General features: G+C 45.2%; 1 protein-coding gene across 2 annotated transcripts in view; it reads left to right on the top strand.

Moving 5' to 3' along the window:
* Nucleotides 1–26,655, top strand: part of LOC122797194 (SREBF chaperone) — a 2,019,897-nt gene that overhangs the window by 744,495 nt on the left and 1,248,747 nt on the right. For both annotated transcript variants that reach the window (XM_044066018.1, XM_044066017.1), the window contains exon 10: nt 19,747–19,841. In XM_044066018.1, the coding sequence (XP_043921953.1) occupies nt 19,747–19,841 (95 nt within the window). The remainder of the gene's footprint in view (nt 1–19,746; nt 19,842–26,655) is intronic.

Raw genomic sequence — 26,655 nt, 5'->3', positions numbered from 1 at the left:
CAAGCTAGGACATGCATGACCTGGGGTTAGCATATCAAGAGACACAGAGTATTCTCTCCTACCAGGACATCAAAAGTGCCAAAACCAATGTCAGGAAGGAACTGAAGTAGTGTAGATTAAAAAAAAAAAAAAATTTTTTTTTGAAATGTTTGTAGTGCAGGTTTTCTTCAGTTAAGGATCAGATGATGTAGAGTACAGTACTTTCAGGCCAATGCAGGCAGTAAAGTGGTCAGAACATGAGACCACTTCTACCACCAAATCATAAGTCTTCACAACTAATAGGAATGTCAAATTTTATGTGTGTTCAGATTTATACTTTGCAGACCCGGGCAAACCTAAATCCCTCCATAATATAGATTATGCTCTTGGGAAGAGCCAACAAATGATTTTATCGATCCCGATATTAAAGGCTTCTCGAAAAGCAAGGTTCTTTCAGCTCCAAGGGATAAGTGTGACAAAGCCTTGACTAAGCTGCATCAATCTGAATTTGATTAATGGCTTGAAAGCATATAAGAGCTGTTTGTGGAGAATGGGAGTGAGTGGCTGCTGCCAGCTCAATCACGGAGAAGGGAGGCAGCTCTGGTTTGTCACATTGGTGACACTTAGTGGGTGCACTAGGTGTTTACTCAGTGGATCTCTGAGCTGGCCAAGCTTGCACTACTGTAGCGTACTCTTAGTAGCTGAGCGAAACTAGCACACTTCCTATCAGGAAGCAATGGTCACAGGCTTTGAAGAACCACTGAGGAAGTAGAAGAGGGGAATGCTCCTGTGAGGAGAGAGTAGACCACCCATCAAGACCAGCAAGTTGGCCTCCTCCCTACTGCTGGGCTTTTGTGGTGAATGGAGGGCTTATGGGAGTTCCCAGGACGAACAAATGGGTTTGTAATGTTGTTGCCTTACCCAGGACTACCTGGCTCCTTTTCCCATGGAGCACTTGGGTTAGTTGGGCAAATAGAGGCACCATCAGAATATGCCCTGGGTGGAGAGAGGGAAAAAAGAGGTTCTGGTGACTTAGTAGAGTCAGTGGGAAAGTTGGTGCACTGCTTCAACCAGGTGAGTAGTGTATGAGGAAAAATCTACAGTTTTCTCCTTGAGCAATGAAAAAACCTTGCTCACCATGGTGTCAGCCTATTTCAGCTACTATGGCAAATACTGGGTAGTGGAGACCTCGGGTGATATAGTCGCTGTCAGATGCTGCCAGAGTTATCATCAAGCAGGTATCCATTATAGATGGAAAGTCAGTTTCATACAGCAGATTTGAGATACTAGGCTTATTCCAGATAGATCTCACATAGGTGTATGGTGCTGTAAAGGGGGCCATAGTCTCAAGTGACTTGCTGCTCCTGACAGAGCCGGTTTGGGGATATTACCAAATGGAAGGACAGACAAGGTTCCTTTGGGTATTGCTTCCCAGGGTGGGGGCTGTAGGGTCAAAAGCCCACTACAGGGATGCAGCTGGGAATGCCAATAGTGTCAAATGACAGTCAGTATCCCTGGGTCTGTGTTAATATATCCCTGGGTCTGCAAAGCTGAAAGGAACTAGTAGACAGTGAGAGGTAAATGTGTGAAGAGTCAGCAAAGTATTATCTTAAAGAACCTTACCCAAAAAATGAAAAAAAAAATAGAGCAGTAAAAAGTGTGGACTGGTCCAGTTGAGGTAAAAGTTGTAACAATGAATGTGAAACAGTAAACGACTGTGGATAAAATAAAATTATAGAAGAAGAGGAAAAATCTCTGTGTCTTTAAGACAGAGAACATGTCCGTGAAAATAGTGAAGTAAAGTAGTAGGCTTATAGGTAGGAGTAAGCTTAAAAAGGGATAATGCAGCGATAAATAGGATCATCTCAGATAAACTTGACATGGTGAAAATGTGTTATAGTCATAGGTTCATAGGTGTGTACTAGGCTAATGGCCCTGGAGCTTTTACAAGCCTAGCCCAAAAAAATTGCCCAGGCACCGTGCCACCTGATGTTAGTTCACAGTGCCCCTGTCCAATAGGGCAACTGGAATGATCCCTGGAGTATGTAACTGTATGACTTCCCTTTTTGATGGTTCAAAAAGTATCCCAATCAGTACTTGCAGGGTGGAAGGAGTCAAAGGATGTTCACAGGCCAGAGCTGAGATGGCTGAGTTCTATAGAAGAGACTTAAAAAACCGATTCAATTCCTGAAGTTACAGTCAACAGGAGGGCTTAATGAAGATGTGTGTGACAGGTCCAAATGGCTGCATCAGAACTCTTTGTAGTAGAGGCATTCTTGAAACAAGCAATGGAGGCAGCTACTTCTCTGCTGGAGCAGACTTTGACAGTACTGTTTGTCGGTGGGTTTTGTGGTTGATTAACTGATGGTAAAAATGCACCAAAAGTTCACTTGTAAAGTGTACGCTTGTCATTTTCAAGCCTGTCACTAGTACAAAGAATATGAACAACTGGTCCACCTTCCTAAATCCTTTTATAACACCTCATTTAAAGTCTAAACTGAAAGTGCACATCCAAGGTGTGAAGGGTGCTTTCTCTTGGTTTAAAGAAGCATTTTGCAAGAAACATGGGGTCACCCTGTCCTTACACATCAGTTACAGTTCCCTACAGGAGAGTCAGAAATTCTGAGATGTGACTCTTGGAAATGATGGCCACCTAGAACAGTTTTTTTTTTTCTAAGAAACAAGCTTCAGTGGCGCTGACCTGTCAGGCTTGGAAATCATTCAGGCAAGATTGTCAGCTTTTTGAAGTGCTGAGCATATATGCAAAAGTAACTTAACGAATTGCTTGACCAGCCTGTCTTGGACTACATACTGTCCTTATGGTCATGAAGTCTAGAAATAGCCGCCATATGTACCTTGAGCTTGGAATAACCGAGACTCTAAATTTTTCAAGTACATGAGGCAGGTACATGGCACTGCTATTCCCATATTAAGAACCTTTTCCACTTGGAGAAATAGGCTTGTGGAGTAGATGAGATGAAGATTTCCTTTCAACCTCAATCACCTCTCGTGGCAAACTCAATGGAATACAAGCTGCCTGAGGATCCAAGCCTTTAGATAGAGCTGTTTGTTCATGCCTTCCGTGGGCCTTTAGCCATGACTTGAAAGAGTTTCCTATACTGCTGTGGCCCTTTCAAGCTGAAATCACAATTATCTTGGTCACCAGTAGTTATGAGAATGAATTTTGGTCTTTCTCCTCTGTATTTAGAAGTGAGGCATGGAATCTGTGGAAATGGAAGGTATTGCTATAATTTTATATGGCGTGGGGGGAAAAACATGTCTTTAGCTATTTCTTCCTTTTCCTGTTGCACTGTACTGGAAGGTGGAAGCATTCCATTCTTCTGGGAGGCAGGCAGATAAGTCTCAGGAGTTCCCCTTTTCTGTAAGTCTAGAGCTTCAAGAGAAGACTGGGCCCAGTTCAGTGTGCCAGACATTTCATTCACATCCCTGCACAAAGGATATGACCTTGTACCCCCATGCTTACATAGATACCTTACAATGTCACAGTTGTCTAGCTGTCTGTATGAGGAGAGGTCCCAGAAGCAACTATTTCTCCAAAGCCTTCAGGGATAGGATTTTTGTTCTAATCTCCCACATTGCTGATGTGGAACTTCCTGTCTGGGTGATTACACTCCATGATCATTAAGATCTTCTCTGGACTTCACTACACAAAGGGAAGATGATTAGTTGGATGATCCACTACTTCAGGGCTCTATGAGAGGTGTCCAACACCTGTAGCAAGTCTGAGGTTGCAACACATGATAGCTCTGAAAGCACTGACACCTTACAGCCCATTTCAACATCATCATCCTTAGTTGGGGACTTGAAACCTCAAGTTTGTGGCTGACATCAAGCTGAGAAAGTGCAGTACGGTCCCCACTCAAACCTTCCACTGTGTCTTCACTCTGGAAGCTAAGTCTTTGACCACCTGGACACTTTTAAGTGGGAGAAAATAGAGGGACTGCATTCATGGCAGTGCCCACAGTATAGACACCATATGGGTGTCCCTAGATGGCACCACCAGGAACCAGTCATACAGGTTTGGGAGTATCAGTAAACCATTATACAGCTGCATCATGACATAGAAGGATAAACCCCTGACAGTAGCCCAGGCTATTCTTCGTTCTAGTAATAGCTTGGGTGTCTAAGGTATTGTAGGATGGGTGTGCCTGCCCTTGGTGGGGGGGGGGGGGGGCATGCATCTGCATGCTCCTTGCATTAGATTCCTGAATTCCTGATAGAGGCTGGGGATGCATAACTGGGCATGTTCTAAAATAGGAGAACGTGGGGGGCATTTGCTGGTCTATGTTCCTGATGTCACCAGTGTACAACCACCAGTAATGTATAGAGATGTATGGAGGGGGACCTTTTGTGGGAGCAAGTACATACTCCCTTACAGGATGTAAGTGTAAGGGTTACATGTTAAAAGATCGAACGGTTGAAATATCGAACTGCATATGGTCGAGACCATATGCTCGATATTTCAAAAGATTGATCTTTTAACATGGTGGAAAAAAAGAAAAAAAAGAAATGAAGTAGAACACTGTAATGCAGGGGGGCAAGCCCCCCTGCACCCTCACCCCTACTTAAATATACCAACTCCGAGATAGCGCTACACTGAGAATGCAGCGCAGAACAGGAAGTTTTCCTATTCCCTGCTGTAGCGCAATCTCAGAGTTGGTATATTTAAGTAGGGGGTGTGGGGTGCAGCCCCCCACATGGGGGGTGCAGGGGGGCTTGTTGTTCTACTTCATTTCTTTTTTTTTTTTTTTTTACACCATGTTAAAAGATTGATCTTTTGAAATATCAAGCATATGGTCGCGACCATATGCAGTTCGATATTTCAACCTTTCGATCTTTTAACATGTAACCAAGTGTAGGTGGATATGACGTTAAGGTCCAGAGTGGAATGAGACTTTCCATCACTTTCAGAACCATGAAGACCCAAAAGTAAAACCTTTGACCCTCTTCCCTATTCTGATACAGCCCCTGTGGCCATTTTGAAGTCTATTCAAATTGCTCATTTGACACTGATTGATCCACCAGCGAGGCTGCCTTTAGGGAAGTGCCTGTAAGCTTCAGCACATGTCCATACATGACCATGTGCAGTACCTGCTAGTCTCTTGGGAAAGTTCTCCATGTCATGGTGAATTTAGAGTCCCCCACACATGGGTAATGTCGTATTGTAGGTGTAGAGGTGTATGAAGGGGGAAATGGGAAGCTGGGGAACAATTGAATAATCCCGTACAGAATGAACTGGAACTTTCCACCCCCTTTGGGATCAGGAAGACCCAAGAGTAATGTTTAAATGGCATTCTTGATAAGAAGCTCCCATTGTCTGGAGTGATTTATTGCTTCTAAGGCTTCTTCCTCATAAATTCTGGCAAGCCCTTAATGGTGGAAAGAATAGAGACAAGAGGCCATTCCAAAAGATTTCCTCATCAGACTGAAAATTGCAAAGGAGTGGACATCCAGAGCAGAAGTGATGGAAGGGGTTAGATTGTAGCTGTGTTACTGTCCCTGTCAAACTTGCTGTGCCTGGTGTAGTCTGAATTTTCAAAGGATTATGGTGGCAAGGGTGAACTACATGCCTGTGTTTGCACAACAAGTGAACATGTGTTGTCACTGGATGTGAGGGGGATTTAGAGCTACTACCACATTGTGTGAGGCAGTGCTGTAGGGAAGGTGCATGTACCAGGACAAGAATGCTTTGTATCTTAATTCCTTAGTTACCCTAAGACCCTGAGGTGCAAGCCCCAGGTTTGATTGATCAAATGTACTCTTCTCAGTCTTGTTCTGCTATTCCATGTGGGCCAGATCTTTTAGGAAATTTCCCATTCTAGAGTATCCTGAGTTAAAAAGAAGAGATTGTCGGCTCCGACCAGTCTGTCGGGCCCGACACCCAAGAAGCATAGATCGTCGGCTCCGACCAGTCCGTCGGACCCGACAGCTAAGAAACTGGGATCGACTTCTTCTTCCTCGGCTCCAATGGCTTCGGAGCCGATGGCTGAAGGGTCTGCCTCGGTGCTTCTTCCCTCGGCTCCATTGGTGTCGGAGCCGCAGGTTAGTGCATCGAGAGGCCAATCACCTACTTCGGCTCCTTTGGTCTCGGAGCCGTTGGAGGTGTGCAGCTCAGACTCTTCCCAGTCGGCTCCGGAGCCTCCTTCGGCGCCGACACTGTTGCAAACGGTTCCGGTCTCGGGTCCGATAGTGCTGGAACCCTTTCGGAGCCGATCCCCTGCTTTATTGGAGCCGAGGCAGAAGTCTTCTCAGCCCCAATCTGTTTCCTCCAAATCCTCTAGGTTGTCTGATTCGGATTTGGATAGGGTTATCCAGAGGCTGTTCCAGTCCCCAGTTTTTACTAAAATGATCTCTGCTCCAGCCCACGCGGCTTCGGAGCCGATTCCACATCCTATGCATTTGATTCCTCCTCCGACCCCCTTGGAGCCGTTGGAGTTGGTGCAGGTAGAACGCAGCGGAATCGTCCAGTCGGAGCAGGGACCCCCTCGGAGTTTCTCTGCTCCGACCTTCATTCCTTCCCTGTCCTCGGTGTCAGGGTTTGGTACTGGGTCTTCCTCGGCGGGGGCCGAGGGCAACACTGTGGAGCTTGCCTCTTCGATGCCCAGTCTTCCCCTCGGAGCATCGGCCGCAGGTATTCCAGGTACCGCCGTGGTCTCTCAGCAAATGCCCTCTGCAGAGTCTGGAGGTCCTGCTTTTGAGGCCATGAGGAGTGCGCTGGCCATGACCTTGCCGGTTCAGCAGGTTTCTACCTCACCGTCCCAAGTTTTGGGTAGTGGTGCCTCTGGAGACATTCTTTCCCACGACAGTGGGGCCCCAGGGCCTGAGGATACCCTCTTAGAGGGTTCCCTTCTTCCGGGGGGTCCTTCTGAATCTGCTTCGGATGAACCCCCAAGGAAGAAACTGTGTAAGAGGAAGCTCGTTGATTCCCAAGATGAATCCGTCACTTCAGATACTGACCTCAATGATGCGGAGTGGTCCCCTATATCGTCCTCGGATGACGTCTCCTTCTCGGATATCCTTGAGATCTTGAGACAGAGAGGCGATTGGCAGTCCAAAGCCCCTACCGCTGAGGAGTCAGTTTTCCTCAAGGCCTTCGTGGCCCAGCCCTCCTCCTCCTGGGTGTCTCCACCCTTCGACGAGTTATTAGATCTAATCTCTCGGAGGGTGTGGGAACATCCTGATACAGTGGAACCGGTGCCTGCCAGGCCTAATAAGTTTCTTTCAGCCCCTCCCCAGAAGGAATTCCTCACTAAGGGTGTTGCAGTTGATGCTATGGTGGTGGCATCTGCCACTCAGCAGTTCATGGCAGAGGCTTCAATATCTATTCATCCTCCTAATAAGGATTCTAGGAGCATGGATAGGTATGGGAAGCGTACCCTTTCTTCAGCGACCTTTACCCTGCGGTCGCTGAACTATCTCTGTCATTTTACAAGGCTCCAAAGGGACCTCCTCAAGGAGTAAAGAGAGTCCCTTATGGGTAACCTTCTTGAGGCGTTAGCACAGACCGTAGGCACCCAGATGACTACCCTATCTTCTATTGTCAACTCGTCCATGAGGCTCATTTCCTGTGCAGCCGAAGGGGCGAGTAGAGCAGCGGGCACAGGTGTGGCTCTTAGGAGACAAGCCTGGTTATGCTTGTGTCCACTCGCGGAGGCCTTTAAGTCTTCCTTCGCCGACGCCCCCTTTGATGGGTCTTCTTTGTTTGGACCCAAGGTGAAGGACACACTTACTCGGTGCGAGCAGGAGGGCAAGACCTTGACTGCCGTTGGGGCCTGTTTTTCCGCTCCCTCTAGACCTTATCCCAAGGCCCAGAGAGGAGGGAAAATGTGGTTCAGGAAATCCCAAAAGTTCTTCTCTACTCCACCGAGTGATCCCCCCTCCAGAGGCGGGGGGGGGGGATTCAGGAAGACGTCGCCCTAGAGGTGGCAGAGGCCCCCGTAACTCTGGAGACCGCGACTCCTTTCGTGGTTCCTCCTACCCTCAACATCCCTAGGATGTGGCCCGGCTGTGCTTCTCCGGAGCCGGTCGGGGGTTGTTTTGCGAAACACCCACAGGCTTGGGAATCGATAACCAAGGATCAGTGGGTGCTTCACATTGTAACCGGAGGCTATCTCATCCCCTTTTTCAAGCCCCCTCCTCCTACAAGGAGAATCCCGGACGTGCCACCCAGTCAGCGGGATCTGGCAGCCGTAGAAGTTTCAAAGCTGCTAAGCAAAGGGGTCATCCAGCCCGTCCCCGCCGACCAGATCGGATCAGGAACTTACTCAAGATTATTTTTGGTGCCGAAAAAGACAGGGGACGTAAGGCCCATTTTGGACCTAAGCTCTTTAAATCGTTTTGTGAAGAAGTCCAAGTTCCGGATGGTCACCCTTCAGTCCATTCTCCCGTTATTGGAGAAGGATGTCTGGATGTGCTCCATAGACCTCAAGGACGCTTACTATCACATTTTGATATGTCAAGAGTCCAGGAGTCATTTACACTTCCGCCTAGGAACCAGTCATTTCCAGTTTCGTGCACTGCCCTGTGGTCTCACCACAGCCCCCAGGGTGTTTACCAAGTGTCTGGCAGTGGTGACAGCTCACTTGAGAAGTCTAGGATTCCAAGTGTTTCCCTATCTCGACGACTGGTTCCTCACTGCCACCTCCAAGCATCTACTGATTCGAGCGCTGATGGCCACAGTAATCTTGGGTCTCTCGCTAGGAATCACTTTCAATTGGAAAAAAATCTGTGCTGTGGCCATCTCAGCGTATCACCTTTATAGGCGCAGAGTTAGACACAAAAGGGATGCGGGCATTTTTGCCATCAGAGAGAATTCAGGTTCTAAATTTGTTACCCAAATCTCGAGTTTCTGCCAGACAGATTCTTCAGTTATTGGGCACGATGGCTGCACCTATCCTCCTAGTACCGTTAGCCAGGCTGCACATGCGGGTGCTACAGTGGCTATTATCGGTTCAATGGTCATACCAAGAACTTCCCCTGAACCACCTGGTTCTGATTACGGACAGTTGTCATCGGGACCTCCGTTGGTGGCTATGTCGGTCCAACCTGGACCAGGGGCGTCCTTTCGCCCTTCAGCCCCCTGTTGCCACAGTGACCACGGACGCCTCCCAGATAGGGTGGGGGGGTCATTATCTGGACAGGTCTGTCCAAGGCACTTGGCAGGATTGCGAAGCGCACCTTCACATCAATATCCTGGAAATGAGAGCGGTGCTTCTGGTTTTACAAGCACTTCATCATGCTCTCCCCAAGGTACTATTGCGATTCTATCCGACAACATGTTGGTAGTTTGGCACATAAACAAGCAGGGCGGAACCAGGTCCTACCCCCTTTGCAGGGAGGCCATGAGAGTATGGCGCTGGGCCATAGCCTCTCGACGTTTCTTAGTAGCCACGCACATTCCGGGAAAAGCCAATGTGATTGCAGACAGGCTCAGCAGGACTCTCCTGTTGCCCCATGAGTGATCCCTCAACAACAGAGTGGCTGCGCAGATCTTCGCCAAATGGGGTCTCCCTTGTTGCGACTTGTTCGCCAGCCCCAACAATGCGAAGTGCAGAGAGTTCTTCACTCTGACACCCTCTCAGGGGCAGTCTCCCAGGGACGCTCAAGCCCACAATTGGCCCCCGGGTCTGCTTTATGCCTTCCCCCCGATTTCCCTTCTCCCGAGGGTGATTCAGAAGGCTCGTCATGTCGGGTGCCACATGATTTTGGTCGCCCCACATTGGCCCCGTCAGGTTTGGTTCCCATTCCTTCAGAAGTATGCGGTACAGGGCCCCTGGATTCTGGACCCAGTGCCGGGTCTGTTGTCCAATCAGTCGGGACACTCTCATCCGTCCCTCCGGTCGTTGCGACTGGCTGCTTGGTTACTCCACTTCCATCCTTAGTTAGAGATCTTTCTCTTTCTTCGGAAGTGATGCACATCTTGTCCTCTTCCCACAAGCCGTCTACCGTTAAGCTGTATTCCAGCAAATGGAAAAGGTTTGTTTGTTGGGCCCAGCAGTGAGGCATTGATCCTCTTACGGCCCCAGTTCCGCAGGTCTTGGAATTTCTAGCTTCATTGTTTCATTCAGGCTCTTCAGTCTCCACACTTAAAGTTCAACTGGGGGCTATATCTAATTTCATGTTGCTATAGAGCCTTCTTTAATGGCTAACAGACTTTGCAAGTCCTTTCTTAAGGGAGCCTGGCTCCTCAGGCCTCCTATGGCTCATCCCGTGCCCCCTTGGGACTTAAATTTGGTTCTGGCCTCTTTAACTGCCCATCCCTTTGAGCCTGCAGCCACTTGTGATATTAAATTCCTGTCGTGGAAAACTGCCTTTCTAGTGGCAATAACTTCTACTAAGCGGGTTTCAGAGCTTCAGGCTCTCTGTTCTTCCCCTCCTTATTTGATTTTTCACAAAGACAGAGTTTCCCTTAGATTGAATCCATCCTTTTTGCCTAAGGTAGCATCCCCTTTATGCATTCAGCAATCATTGGAGATCCCAGTTTTCTTTCCAAATTTTTCTAATAGAGCAGAATATACCTTCCACCAGTTGGATGTTCACAGGCAACTGCGTTTTTACTTAGATAGGACCACTCAGACACGAAAATCTGACCAACTGTTTGTGTCCTTTGCGGAGAATAGGTTAGGTCTACCAGTTGCCAAAACCACCATTGCCAAATGGATTAAGGATTGCATCTCTTTCATTTATTCCCAGTCAAGCAGAGAGTTGCCTTTCCCACTCAAAGCTCATTCTACCAGGGCTATGGCCACCTCTGTAGCTTTTCACTCCAAAGTTTCAATAGATGATATTTGTGCGGCTGCTACTTGGTCTTCTCCGCACACCTTCATTTCTCATTACAAGGTTGATGTGGCTTCCCAAGGCAGAACTTCTTTTGGTTCCGCAGTTCTCAGGAGTGCGTTCCAGTGAGCCACCCGGGGTTTTAGGTGCTAGGGAACGCTGTCCCATCAGTTATGAATGTAGGCGAGATAGGATCCCATTACATCTTTTAGTTATGTACTTACCATAACTTTGGATGTATGGGATCCATCTACATTCATACATACCCACCCTCCTTCCCCCTACCTTTTGGATTTGGAGGAAATATTGATCTTGCTAAGCTCTCCTCTGGAAGAGCTCTGGTTGGTTACAGTTATTGGTATGTGTTCTGTACCTGTATGTATGTATGAAAGCGAACAAACAAGATCTGGGGAAGCAGGCGTGGTGTATTATGGGATAAGGGGTAGCCCAGCCAATGAGAGACTTCGTTCTAGTGTATAGTGGCCGAGTCGGAGCCGACAGATCGGCTCCGAAACCATCAGTTATGAATGTAGGCGAGATGGATCCCATACATCCAAAGTTATGGTAAGTACATAACTAAAACTTTTTATGTATGAATTGCTGGTATTAAATCATGATGCCAAGGACTGAAATCTGGACTGTGCAAGTGGAGAAAAAAGGTCTTACTGTTTGAGAAACATTAGTCAACTGTGGATCTATTAATAAAATGCACTCTAGTAGATTAGGTAATACAGTAAGAATGCATCTGTTGTATCTCAAGTCAGACCTTATAAATGAAACAAGGCTCTTTGTGGCTTGGGGCTGCACCATGCAAGACAAATGAGCCTTGAATGTAATCATAAGGGTCATTTTCCAAAACTCTTTCAGCCTGTCAGCAGGTTTTAGGATTTTTCTTCGTACTGATCCCCCTCCCTTTTGCTCATCAAGCCTCTCGCCTGCTGCTCATTTCTTCACCTAAAGTTGAGAATAAAGCCATCTGGGAGTGGTGCTGTCATCTACTTGATGTCCTTCAAGAATGCAACTGCAGTCATAACATGTGGGTTGTCCTGCCTCAGGCAGCCCTCGGTCGGCCGGATTCCAAAGTCTGGGTCCGACGTCGGCTGATGTCGCATTTCTCTCCGACGTCAGAGCGGCTGGAGTACATAAGCATCAGCTGACGCCATTTTCTTCAGTCTTTCTTGCCGCGCGGTGCCCGAAGCAGAAGCAGTTCGCAAGTGCCGGTCGGTCAGCTCCTGTATTCTACGATACCGAAGTCATCAAAAAAGCTAAGTACCCCGTTGGAGACCTTTTCTTGCCTCAGCCGATGTCAGAAATTACTGAAAAAGTTAACAATTGTCTTTTTTGTGGTAAACAAATACCTCATAAGGATTTCCACTCTTACTGCCTCCCTTGCCTGGGCCCAGACCACGACGTCTCGGCCTGTGTAGCCTGTGCTCGCTTTAACAAGCGCACTCTCAGGCGCCGGGCGGAGTTCGCTGAAGATTTTTTCGGCGATAAATTTGCTTACACCATGCCGTTGGATCTTCCGACATCGCAAACTCCCAAAAAGCGAAAAGACCGGGACTGACATCTTCGGCCCGCGTCTACCACCGACTCCACGCCAAAACCTAGCGCGAGTGCTCCGGTTCACTCTGAGACGGTCTCTCCACTGCTCCGCACCGAAGACACCGCATTACCGATGACTCCGATTCCAGACATTACTCCGACGCCAGTTATAGATTTTCCTCCGGATACCGAAACCGAGGAAATGCCCGAGACCATTGCTGTTGACAAGGTCACTCCTGCACGTGGAGCTGCCAGGCCTCCTATGGCCATATCTATTAAGGCCTACACTAGGGCTAAGGCAGCCAGCAAAACAAAGCATATTACTTCTAAATCCTTACCTCAGCCGACTCCGGAGACACAAATTATGTCCATGGCTGCTGATTTAATTTCCATGATTAGAGGTTCACAGGTCCATCCTGAGAGAGCATCCCAGCCTCCTCCTGATAAAAGGCCCCGGGTTGAACCCTCTGACCCTACTCCTTCAGATGAAGACTCTGAGGGCTCTGTCCACTCTGATAACCAGGAAGAGCTCTTCCAGACCTATGAGGACTCGGATGCAGAAGATTCCATCCCTTCGGCCTCCCCTCCTGAGGATATTTCTTTTGGGGAAGTTCTGCACACCATGAGGGAACATTTCAAGTGGCAAGGTCAGGAATATTCTGATTCTAGGAAACGCCTTAGGACTTTCCTTAAGAAGCCTCAGCACAGGCCCTTAGCTATTCCTCCTGTACTTGATGTTCTGGATGATTTGTATTCTGACTCTAGTGCTACCCCTGATTCTCTTCCTCCTGCTCCAGCCAAGCCAGACAGGTATTACAGGGTCCCAGAAACTCATTCCCATTTATTCAGGGTCCATACTGCTGATTTGGAAACTATTTCACAGGGGCCTAAAGGAGTTTCAGCCTCCACCTCAAAAAATCCTTTGCCCTCCAACAGGGAAGCGAGGTCATTAGAGAGATATGGCAAAAAGGTTTACACATCCACTACCTTATCTATGAGAGCTTTAAATTGCCTTTTTCATTTGTTACAATATCAGGATTATCTCTTAGAAGATTTACAAAAAACATTAGCTTCTCCTGATCCTTTAGACAGGAAGACTTTGCAGGAAGCTGTACATAACACTCAGCAAGTAAGCAATCACTTCCTGCACTGTGGATATGATGCACTGGAAGCTTCATGTAGGGCAGCTATGACAGGGGCAGTGATTCGTAGACATGCTTGGTTAAAAGATCAACCTCTACCAGATCATGTAAAAGCAAAACTTCTGGATGCACCTTTGGAAAAGAACAAGCTTTTGGTGCAAATGCTAAGGATGTGTTAAAGACCATCAAGAAAAAGCAAAATCAGTTCAGACTGTGAAAGATTTCCTCCAGGTTCAACCCCCAGATTCAGTAGGAATTGGCCTTCAAAAACTGGTCCTTTCCTAATCCAGAAAAGTTTCAAAGGGGTAAGAACAGGCGTGGCGAGGAAGAGGCCAATACAGAGGCCCTTACAGAGGGCGACAATGGCAGCCAGGAAACCAAAGAAGTGGCAGGGGTTTCACCTGCCCAACAACCACAAACTTAATGACTTTCCTCTACTACCGCCTACCAGGGAACAACTAGAAGCTCCCTTGGCGGAAATTATCTCTGTTTGCAGAAAACTGGCACAGACTGACAAAGGACAAATGGATTTTGGACATTATAGACCGAGGGTACAGGTTTCATTTTCATACCTTACCAAGAAAACAAGGCATGCCAAACCTACCACAAAATCAGAGGGCAGAGGCTATCAAGCAAATCACTCTGCTGACTCGAATGAAAGCAATAGAAAGAGTTCCACAACAAGAACAAGACCAGGGTTTTACTCAAGACTGTTCCTTGTTCCAAGAAAAGAATCTCAATGGAGACCAATACTGGACTTGTCCGCATTAAACACCTTTCTCATAGTACCAAAGTTCAAAATGCTGACTCTACAGCAACTCCTTCCCATGCTGGGCAAGGAGTCGTGGCTGATTACTCTGGACCTCAAGGAGGCATACCTGCATGTCCCTATCAGACACAGCTGCAGAAGATACCTCAGATTTCTTGCAGGGCCAGAGCATTATCAATTCTCAGCATTGCCATTTGGCTTATCTACTGCGCCCAGAGTATTCACAAAATGCCTGGCTTCAGTAATTGCTCATTGCAGGCTCCAGGGTATACAAATTTACCCGTACCTGGACGACTGCCTCATACAAGCGGACGACAAATTGATGTTGACAAAAAACCTGGATTATGTCATACGATTACTTCAAGCTCTGGGATACACAGTCAACTTCCAAAAGTCAAGACTGCAGCCATCCCAGCAAATAATCTTCTTAGGAGCCAAGCTAGACACATCCTCTCAGATGGCTTACCTGACAGAAGACAAGCAAGAGAAGTTAACTCATTACTTCAAAGGTTTAGCAAAACTCACCCAGATGACTGCAAGGAGATTCCTACAGGCCCTGGGTTACATGGCATCCTGCATTCTACTGGTTCCATTAGCAAAACTACACATGAGAAAGCTTCAATGGTACCTAACAAGCATTTGGTCTCAACACAGCAACAACTTGGAGACAATCATACCACTCATTCCATGCCTACAAAAGGAATTCCTATGGTGGGCCTCGGTGAGCCAGAAAAACACAGGTATGTCATTCAAAAAACCACAGATAACACAGACCATGACTACAGACGCCTCAGACCTTGGATGGGGGGTGCACATGGAAGGCAGGTGTATACAAGGACAATGGTCTCCAAAGGAAACACACCTGCATATAAACCAAAAGGAAATGCTGGCAGTATTGCATGCCATCGAGGCTTTTCAACACCAACTCCAGCAAGGCCATTTAATGATACGGACAGACAACACCACTGTGATGTGGTACATAAACAAGCAGGGGGCACCCACTCTTACCCCTTTGCAGACTGACAATGCAGCTTTGGGAGAAATCACTGAGCCTAAACATCCAGTTACAATCCCAGATTGTTCCAGGAAAAGACAATGTGTTGGCGGACAGCCTAAGCAGGAATTTCACAGATCCACACGAGTGGAGGTTACATCCGAAGGCCTTCAGACAACTCACTTCGACATGGGGCAAGCCAGAAGTGGACCTATTTGCCTCTCACCTCAACCATCTTCTACCAAAATTTTGCACAAGGACATACCATCCAAAAGCTTGGAAAATAGATGCCCTCTCATTCAACTGGAACTCCCTAGCAATCTACGCATTCCCACCTCTGCCACTGATGACCTCAGTATTACTAAAGATCAAAGCAGAGAAGCCCAAGGGAATCATAGTAGCTCCGGATTGGCCAAGACAACACTGGTACCCACTACTACGGAGCATATGCCACACCAGGAGGTGGGCCCTCCCTCAGTGGCCTCTACTTTTGACTCAACACAATTTCGAAACACTGCATCCAAATCTTCAGACACTGCAGCTAACAGCCTGGAAGATCCCATAAATAACTTCAGCTTATCTCTCTCCAAGGAAGTTCAGCGGATACGAACAGAGGCTCGAAGACCATCCACCAGAAAGGTTTACTTAGCAAAGTGGAAAAGATTCAGCAATTGGAATACCAGCAAGGGACATGATGCATCATTTTTGAACATCCCACTCATCTTGGAATATTTGGCAGATATGTTAAAGAACGGCCTCTCATATTCTTCCATAAAGATACATGCATCTGCTATTTCAGCTAGATACAACACTGATCCTCCTGTTTTCTCTCACCCCTTACTAAGACAATTCCTCAGGGGAATCAAGAACATTAAGCCACCAAGAAAGGCCCCAGTGCCAGCCTGGGACCTCAATTTTGTTTTAGAAAAACTGACTCTACCTCCTTTTGAGCCAGCAGCTTCAGTTTACTTGCAATTTCTCTCATGGAAGACAGCTTTCCTGTTGGCAATTACCTCAGCAAGAAGGGTTTCGGAGCTACAGGCCCTAATGGCAATACCACCCTTTATTATTTTCCACAGAGACAGGGTTTCATTAAGGACCAACCCTACTTTTATGCCAAAGGTGGTATCTAGGGTTTCTCTAAATCAAGCCATTCATCTGCCTACTTTCTTCCCCAATCCTGAGAATAAGGGGGAAAGACTTTTGCATACCTTGGACATTCACAGACAACTTCGATACTACCTGGACAGAACCAAGGCCAGTAGGAAGTCTGAACAACTTTTTGTAGCTTACGCCCCTGCAGTCCAAGGAAAAGCAATTTCAAAACAGACTATTTCTAAATGGATTGGACATTGCATCAGATTCTGTTATTCCTTTCATGGAAAGACTGCTCCAGCCAAGGTCAGACCACATTCCACCAGAGCTACAGCCACCTCTACAGCATTCTTAAGAGGGGTGCCTACCAAGGACATTCTAGAAGCTGCTACATGGAGCTCCGTGCATACATTCTCCAAACACTACAATCTCCCTCTATATTCCAGATCCAGAGCAGGCTTTGCTTCGGCAGTCCTGCAGGGTTTGATTGCCACACCATCTCTTTCCTAGAGCATACCTCCTCCCCCAGCTAAGCTATGGTATTCTACCCACATGTTATGACTGCAGTTGCATTCTTGAAGGACATAGTACAGTTTTGTACCTACCATAAATGTAGATGTCCGATAGACATGCAACTGCAGTCGGATTTTCCCTCCCTCCATACCCCTCTATGCCTAGGGTCCACTCCTATCCCTGTTACTCTTAGCTGGGGATATCTGTTATGGTGTATTTGTTTTATTGCTCATTTATTTGTTTGGAATCATGTTTTTGTCTTCCAATTTGATTACAGCCTTCCTTGGAGGGCACCTGGCATCTGGGGCAAGAAACACTGAAGAAAATGGTGTCGGCTGATGCTTATGTACTCCAGCCGCTCTGACGTCGGAGAGAAATGCGACATCAGCCGACGTCGGACCCAGACTTTGGAATCCGGCCGACCGAGGGCTGCCTGAGGCAGGACAACCCACATGTTATGACTGCAGTTGCATGTCTATCGGACATCTACATTTATGGTAGGTACAAAACTGTACTTTATAGTTTCAGAGAAGGTAATTTGTCCCAGTTTCTTCATGTCAGCAGACCTATTTGGAATCAGTGAAAATGACTAAACAAGTCCATTACAAGTGGATAACAGTACAGTAATATTACTAGTAGGCCAGCAAGCATTTGGCCATTGATGCCAAGATTCATTTTATTAGTGGGATGGCTGTCTTTTGTTTGCTTGAGTAGAGCATCTTCAGCAAGCATCAGTACAACTGATAGTCATCCATCCATCCATTGATTCGGTCGTTTATCACTGCAGTCTGGATATTCATTCTGTCAGAAGATGTTCTTCTGTTGGGGTTGTCATTTAGGGCATTCCTTTTTTCTTGACCCCCCCATCCCAGTTTGTTGCCTCTGCTTGGAATTGCTTGTGGATTACCCAGAGCATAAGGCCCTTCAAAGTAAATGATAATGTGAGTAGTCTCCATATATGTTGCTCTGTGAGATGAATCCCTCCATTGATTAACTTTCTCCCAGTTTTCACAACATCCTGTCAGTTACCACCTGTCCCACTTTGCGAGAGACAGTCCCTCTTTGGGCGGTTGTGTCCTGACCAAAAATATTAAAAATGGCTAATGTCCTGAGATTGTAGGACATAATTATGTCCCATATTTTATGTAATAGTTGCATAAAATAGTTATTTCTGTATCTAAAATACCTAAATGTTACAAGAAACAGAATAAGCAACTAAACTGCTACAAGAATAAGCTTTTATTTAGGCAAAAAAGTAAAGTTCTATCCTTTGTACTGACCGTGGGTATGTGTCGGCCTGTAAAATTTGATGTGTGTCCCGAAAACATCCCATTATGGCCATTTGAAAAGGTGGCAACCCTATCCTGTCCCCCTGCCCCGTGTGTTGATGTTTTCATTCTTTGCTGGATCCAAAGGCATCTATATAAAGGCAAATCCACCAAATTTATAATTTTATACTTATTTTTAGTATTATGGTTTAATTTTGAAGATTGTCACTAGTTCATGTCTGATCAAGGTCTGGGAACTACTGGCTATGTATGTGTAGCTTAACAGAAGAGCTATGGCTCTAGTTTGGACCAGAAAGGACAATCATTTGTTTTTGTGAAGTCTAAAAAGCTGTGTAGTGGAGCACAAGGATATTCCTAACTTTACCTTTTGCATTGTTTCTGAAAGATCTATGGTTCTGGAGTTTACATGTAGATAATATTCATATGCAGCCTTGCTTCTTGATATTATTTCATTCTTTTCTGCACTTGTCATGGCATACTATATAAACTCCATCCTTATAGTGAATGTGAATTTTATGCTCACAAACGTCAGGACTACTGAGCTTATTTCCTATGAGAAGCAGCAATTAAACTACATAAGCAATTAATTAAAGTAGAATGATTTTTTAATTATTTTTCATTTTGCCTTATTGCAGCTTATTCCTTTCAGCTTTGTCCTCTCCACCACTTCACACTGATATAACTTGGTGCTTTGTTGTGGATCAGGAAGCACAAATTGGTTTGTGGATCCAGTTTGCAAAATCATTTAAACAACTATTTTGAAACCATGTCATTAAATTGAGAGACTAGTTGGTTGATTGGGAGTCATGAATCGTGAGCTGTGACTATCAAAAGAATAGTAAATGAAAAGTGTTTTCAAAAAACCTTTGACCTAAACAGTAGCAAAACCACGTGTTGTCTTGTAGAGAAAGAAATGGAAGTTGCCTGGTAAACTTTTCATTAATACAAACACTTGACTGACAAACCCAGTACAGGATGTTGCAGCACTAGACAGCCGGCTTCACGCATTGTTTACGTAATCATTCCAATTAAATTAGTGTTATGGATCTGGTTTATGTGTTCTTTCTAGATCAAACTGTGTTCTCATGAAAGATGCTTATTTGTAATGTAATGTGCCATATCTGTATTATCTTATTGCCCATGCTGTTGTGGTACATATTTGTTCAGATTTTATTACCTTTGTTGACTATGTATTCTGGGCATATACTACCTGGCAGGGACTGAAAATGTCCTTTGGGTCTGTAACAGATTCAGATAAGTAAACACATCTTTGTTTTTGCCTCTTTTAGGTTCTGAATGCATCTTGACACCATTCTGTCTTTTTCCTTTGCAGCCTGGTTTAAATCATTTTGCTGTCTCTCAAAGGACATATACGTTTATTTATAATGCATGTTAAGTGACAGCAGGTTTTGCAAGTGTCAGTGGTGTCTTACTGTAGTCCCCATATTATCCTTTGTAACCTGCTTGCTTGCTACTGTTTAATACTGGCAAGCACTCATTCACATACCCAGGTGTATCAAGAAATGAACAAAAGTCTGGATGGGGACACAAAGCCCTGTATTATGACTTTAAAGGAAGATGGTGTTTGTGGCCATTTGCAATTAATCTTAATTCTTTCTTTAGGTCTGAGTAATGAAAGCTGGTCTATTATGAAAAATATGGCTACAGAACTTGGGATTATTCTTATTGGTTACTTCACGTTGGTACCTGCTATTCAGGTAATGTATACATATATGTTTTACTCCTTGGATTTGTTTTTGTGTTTTTATTGCCTGTTGATCATCAGTTCCTCTTGGACAGTCAACTTATTTGTTCCCCACTACTTAGGTGAGGATCAGCTTGGAGGGATGTTCATTTAGGCAGCCATCAGAATGATTCATATTTTTCTAGTTGCCTCTACATCCCTTCCACATTAACTGTTCATTAGGGAAAGAAGTGTGCAATGGACTGTCCTTGCTATATTGCCAGCAAGCAGCCCCACCCTCCCATCCTTGAACACATGATGGCAGTTTCTCTGATCTCCACTAGAGAAATCACATGCATCAGTGTGCTCACCAAGGTCCCTTCCATCACCCCCCCCCCCCAAGGGGGGGAGGGCGAGGCAAGCGAGTCATAACCCTTCACTTCTCTCCCTCCTTGTCAGGCTTCCTCCAGTGCTGGGAATGCTAATCAAACCTGGGTCACAGTCAGGGCTCCACTATCTTCCCCACAGAGCCGGGTCTACATTCAATTTATGTATGTGTTTTTTCCTTAACACTTAAGTGTAGTCGGTAGCTCATTTAAATACCAACAGCATCACGCAATGTTGAGGGAGTAGATTATCTGTCAGCTAGAGTTAATACATATGAATCTACAGTTTGTCTCTACCCTGTGAAGTTTGCTGAAATTCTGTACAGTGTCCCATAGAAACAGGGTGAACCTTAGGACCAACCTTCTTTAATGCCTAATGTAGTCTTTTCCTTGGCACTCACTGAAACCACATATCTTGTTATTTTTCTTCTCCCAACTCACAAAACAGGGGAGAAGGGATATTATACATTTTATGTGTGCATAGTAGAGTAAAATGCTTGTATCAAGAATTTAGGATCTCATACAATCAGATTAATTTTTATGCCAGACAAAGAGGGGAAAGTAGTTCCCAAGCATATGATGTTTTTCTGGTTGGCCAGCTGCATTGTTTTATGTTAGGAGAAAGATGGAAAAGCCCCTGGAGTGTCCTGTGAGGATATCACTCTTCCTGGGCAGTAGCCACCTTCTTAAAAAAAGTATCAACATGTTGTTTCTGAAGCATTCAGTTATTCCTCTGCACACCTTTTCCAAACACTATAAACTGGATTTTCAGGTCAGCATTTGCTACTGCAGTTTGGAAAGAAGTGCTGTAATAGCCACCACTCCACAGAAATGACTGAAGTACTATTAATATGGGCAAATAATCATGCTGTATTAATTCTTTAAAAATAAAGTAGAGACATGAGTAGTGGAATCACTACTGCAGTAGAGACTTCATCCTCCTTGCAGCTAGGGTCTGCATTTTCACTACCATGAGTGGCTCGGATGTGGACAAAGATATGGTATCCTAGAGCTTGCAGTATGTGGATGATCTCCACTTTCGTAAAAAAAAAAAAAAAAAAAAAAAAAAGGCAATTGGCCAGTAATGTACATTGCACTTGGATTCCTCCTTGCTGATCTTTTACCACCAAAGTAGGAACCCAAGAGCAAATGCATCTGAAAGCTCCAAGTTTAGGTCCTGGTAGGCTTTACAGGCTGAGATGTGCTCCTAAGACATGCTTAACAGTATCTACTTTCCAAAAAAAAAAAAAATTTAAATGGCCGAAGGTTTTTCATCTTATAGACATGTATCAGGTGGATGCCCTAGGCTAGGAATGGAATTCAACTGTACTTGTGGGAATTCCATAAAGCTGTGGAAGTCAGACTACAATGGCAGATATCAGACTGCAGTAAATTCATGTGGATAAGTAATCATAGTGTAGCACCAATCCTTCTGCTGAAACATCTGCTATGTTGAGTGTTCTCACACACTGTTATTCTACTAGTATTTACTACTTGTAAAACTTCTGGTGTGCTTTTTTCATTATTATATGTAGAGGTACTAAATTATAATGGAGTTGAAATTCACACTTAATCTGTGGCACAGTTCCCAAAATTTTCTGTTAATGAAAGTGGAATTTCATTTTTTTAATAACTGTAGATCGGTGCCTTTGCTGGGAATATGTAATTCTGGATATTCATCATATTATTCATTGATGCAGTTGTGATCAGTAGGATATCTTTCCTGCAGGTAGCCCTCAGTTGACCCTACTTTCAGAGATTACATTCCCCCTGTGGCTTTTGCCATCACTGTCCAACGATGTCAGTGGTATTTCAGATTCCATCTTAAGAAATTTTCTTGCTACGCAGTTGAATGTACTTTGTTTTCAGCATTGTCAGTCTGTCAGTTGACCTGCATCCACAAGACAGATGAGCACCCCACGGAAATACTACTACTTTATAATTACTATTTATCTATTTCTTAATGTCTGTCAGTGACTCTAACATTGCATATATGGTATAAGTTAATGAATGCTTTGACTGTAGGAAACAGGTTCCCCATAAAGACTCCCACTGTCTTTTTTGCCTTTTCCTGGAGCACAGCATGGAGTCTTGTCTGCCTTTTGCTACTTTTGCCTCGGGAACTTGAGAACATTCAGGAAGTCTTTCTTGGAGTATGTGGCTCAAAATAGGTAGCATGTCTGGTTCCACACCACAATAATATCAACCAAGGCCTCTGGGGACCAGTCTTTTAAGCACATAAATTCTGTTAAACAACATAGAGAAAAACATTGGCCTGGCTGAGTTGAGCAAGAAGAAGTGCTTTCATAGCACTTATCCTCAGATCCTCAGCATCTGTCTCTGCTGAAATGTCAGGCATGACCTATCTGTAGGCCACCATATCTCTGGCTTCTCAGATGTCCTTCTGGACCAAAGACAGATATGTCAGCTGTTCCAAAGGTATTTCAGAGAACCTTGGCATTTAAAGTGTGTGTGTCTTGATTTTCAAGGGTTGAGAGTATGTCATCCTGATTTTAGTATGTGAAGAATTTCCCAGAGACCAGGTGGATGTTATGGCTTCCTGTCTGTGTCTGAAGGGCTTTAGGGCCATTTCTCTTGGTAAACCAAGACGTAAAACACCAAAGACAAAACTGGTGCCTGCTAACTTTACTCAGCCTGTATTGGGCACATCCTCAGTACTTTCTGTTTCTCAGATTTCTTTTGAGCAGCATTTCCATCTGGCTCAAGACTTTGAGCTTTCTCAAATCCAATCAGCCAGCCGTGGAAGTACTGAATGAGACCCTTTCTGGGGAAAGAAGGGTGAAACCTCAGAAAAAAGATTCTGACTCTTTAGATTCTGTGGCAGATGAATTTGCAAATGTGAACCAATTCCTATCACCCTTTGTATATGAATGTGTCACAGAGGACACCCTGTCTTCTGCTTCTGCTCCAGAGCATTTCTTCTGTAGGGGCGCAGATGGAAGAGTTTTGGTGAGAGGCAAAGGAATACAGACAGGCTTAGAGTCCCCATGAGTCTGTTTGAGCCCAGGATCTCTCCAAGTCTAGATATCCCGGAAAATGTATTTATGAATACATCTCTGGAGCCTGTGATTCACTCCCCACTGCCCCAAGGGAGCCTGACCATTTCTGCAGGTCCAAAGACGCTCATAAGTGCCTTTACAAAAACCTTGCAATAGATCTAGCCATGGTGTCCCCAGTTTCAGTGAAGGACTCTGTATCAGCTCCTATCAGGAACTCCGTTCTCAATGAAAAGGAGAGTAGACTATGTAACAAATTTGAGAAGGTTGCATATAATATACATTTACTCTGTCCTAACCTTCAAAGCCTTAAACTGCCAGACCCACATGGGTCAGCAAAGAAGTGAACTTGCATAAACATCCAGTGAAGAAAATGAGTGAGCTTTGTGGCCTCTCATCCCAGGTCATCAAGCACTCCAAAAAATATGGTTATGGTCCTGTGGATACATCTTGTAACACAGCAGCAACAGGGTTTGTGATTCTCCTCATTAGCACTCTTCAAGAAAAATCTTGATGATTGGATGGGAAATGGGAAATTCACCCCGGGGATCACTTTGTGGCTCTGCTCGACAGGGGCATAGGAAAATAATTTTCTTGGGTGGCGAAAGCCAGGGTACATTTTTTGGCTAGGCTTGTATGGGCCCTAGGGCCGATAGCCTAGTACCTACCTATGAACCTATGCCTGGTTGAGGACTCTCTCTCTTTCCTGGATCATGTGAAGGTAGAGCGCCTCAATGTTCCACTGAATAAGGACTTATTATTTGGATCCCCTGCTTGAAAGTATCTTCAAGAAACTGGAAGAGAAGAGCAAGACAGTGCAGTTCATCAAGCATCTTTTTTCCCACCCACCTAGATTTAGCAGAAATTACCACCATCTGGCCGTTTTTATCCTAAACAGTAAAATAGTTAACCTGAGAAGGGTAAGAAAACCAAGGGCAGAAGGAAATGGCAAGCAAAACCCAAGGATATGCTTGTGTTACCATTGCCATGACTCCCAGAGGCAACAGCAGTGGCTAATCTTAGTTTATCCTTCCAAACTTCCTCCAAACATTTTCTCCCAAACAGTCCACCCTTTTGCAGTCCATTTCCTTTTAGAATAGGAAGACATCTGGCCTTTTTTATAGTTGAAAGAATAACCAGTGACAAGTAGGTCCTAAATATTTTACAGCAAGGTTGCAACCTGCAAATGTTCATGTTTCACTGTTACAGTCCTGACTTGTGGCATCTCCTGCCATGAAATTCCTTGGCCAGCCCGACTATATAAGTATATAACTGGTTGTGTTAATTACACTAATTATTACTCATTATTCAATTAGTATGTGGATTAAATGAGCATAAAGGGTTGGGCCGATTTGTGTATCATTGTTCTGATGAAGTCCCTTTTATTTAAGAGGGAAGAAAGCGCTTAACGTTGATTAAACAGTTTTTCATTTTCCCTCTGAAGCCTTCCCAGAATCTTTTGAATCTGAGGAGAATTCAAAGTTTGAGGGGTCCAGTTCTGAAGAAGGCCCTCCCTCACATCTTTTGAGAATTCAGATTCAGAGGAGAATCTGCCCTCAGCTTCCCTCCCATTATATCACCTTTGGAGAGACCCTCCATACTATGAGGGAACATTTTCAGTGGGAGGCACAGGAGTACCCTCAGTCAAGAAGAAGGTTAGAAAGTTCCTGGAAATGTCAAAGCACAAACCTCTGGCTATTCCACCCGTTTTAGAGGTGGTCGAGGATGTCTTCCAAGATTTCTCTTTAAATCCTGGCTCACTTCCCCCAGCCCCTCGAAAACCAGACAGGTTTTACAAGGTGAAGGATTCCCAGAAGTACCGTTTCAAAAATCCATCTGCTAATAGAGAGATGGCCACTCCAGGACCAAAAGGAGCCAGAGCCAGTTCTTCTAGAAACCCTTTACCTTCAGATAAAGAGAGCAGGGCCCTTGATAGATTTGGGGAAAAAAAATTGTAAATCAGTCATCCTTACTATGAGGGCTCTCAGCCGTCAGTTTCACATGCTTAAATATCTGCAAACTGCTGTGTCAGCTAAAGCAAAAAAATTCTTCTCTAGAGGATTAAAACCTTGCTAAAGAATCTTTGGATGTCTGCCACTCCTGTTCTCAGGTAGCTAGGCATTCCCTACACTGTGATTGTGACGCTATGTAGGCTTCCAGCCAGGCAGCTGACACTGGTTCAGTTATTAGAAGACATGCATGGTATAGAGAACAATCTCTTCCTGACTGTTTAAATCTAACCTTCTTGATGCTCCCTTTGACAAGGAATTCCTTTTTGGACTCAAAGCCGAGTCAGTTCTTAAAAAAATGGAAGACAAAGCTAAGTCTATGCAGACTGTGAAAGACTTCCTTCAAGTTTAGCCCCCTAGGTTTAGCAGGAATTTTCCTACTAAACACTAGTCCTTTCCCTCACAACCTAGAGGCAGACAGAGGAAAACCCAGCTGGAAAGAACTCATAGACAGCAACAGCAGCAACAGAGATCCAGACAATGGTCCTCAGAAACTAGTTCTAGGCTCCAGGCTTCTGCTAGTGAGCAACAGTGACTCACCAGGATCTAGAATTCACCCAAGATCTACTGACCTGCCTGGGTTTCACAATAAATCTGCAAAAATCCAACACTATCCAAGCCAACAAAATAGTCTTACTGGGAGCACTCTTCGTCTCCTCACCCCAAACAGCCTTCTTTCCCCCAAACAAGACCTCTTTTCTGATAAACTACTTTCAGACAGTCCAGCAGAAACAATCCACCTCAGTCAGAGATTTTTTCCGGGCACTGGGATACATGACCTTTTGCATCCTCATGGTTCTCCTGGCCAGGTTGCACATGAGGAAACTACTGTGGTATCTGAAAAATGTATGTTGTCAGCACTCTCAGTCCGTAGAGACCGAGATGCAGCTGCTCTCTTGTCTCAGAAGAGTTTGCGTGGTGGATACAGGCATATGCTCAAAATCGGGGCCTTCCATTCAGATTCACTCCCCAGGGTCAAATTCTGACCACAGATGCCTCAGCGACAGCCTGGGCCACTCAGTTTTAACCCTTCCAATCACAAGGGGAGTGGGAGACTTAGAGCTGATGGCAGTGCAAAAAGGCCTGATAGCTGTCGAGGAAAAATGGTCAATACAGACAACACCTCAGTAACGTGGTACATAAACAAGCAGGGGAGCAGTCACTCTTACCCTCTATGCTGCCTAGTGATGCAAGTCTGGGAAACTGCTCACCCTCTGGGGCTGCATCTCCTAGCTCATTATCTTCCAGTGGTTCAAAATACTCTTGCAGGTCATCTCAGCAGAAAATTGATGGACTGCCATGAATGGGCATCTGCATTGTGAAATTTTTCTCAGTATCGCCTAGAGATCGGGAGCTCCACAGCTAGACCTTTTTGCCACCAAGGAACACACTCAGCTAAAAAGGTACTGCTCCAGGATCAAACCGAAATCAGCTGG

The sequence above is a fragment of the Protopterus annectens genome, chromosome 3.part0, assembly GCF_019279795.1.
Source record: "Protopterus annectens isolate FY-2018-M chromosome 3.part0, PAN1.0, whole genome shotgun sequence".
Classification (NCBI taxonomy): Eukaryota; Metazoa; Chordata; order Ceratodontiformes; family Protopteridae; genus Protopterus; species Protopterus annectens.
The sequence above is the reverse complement of the archived record's forward strand: the minus strand, read 5'-3'. Positions and strand labels throughout refer to the sequence as shown.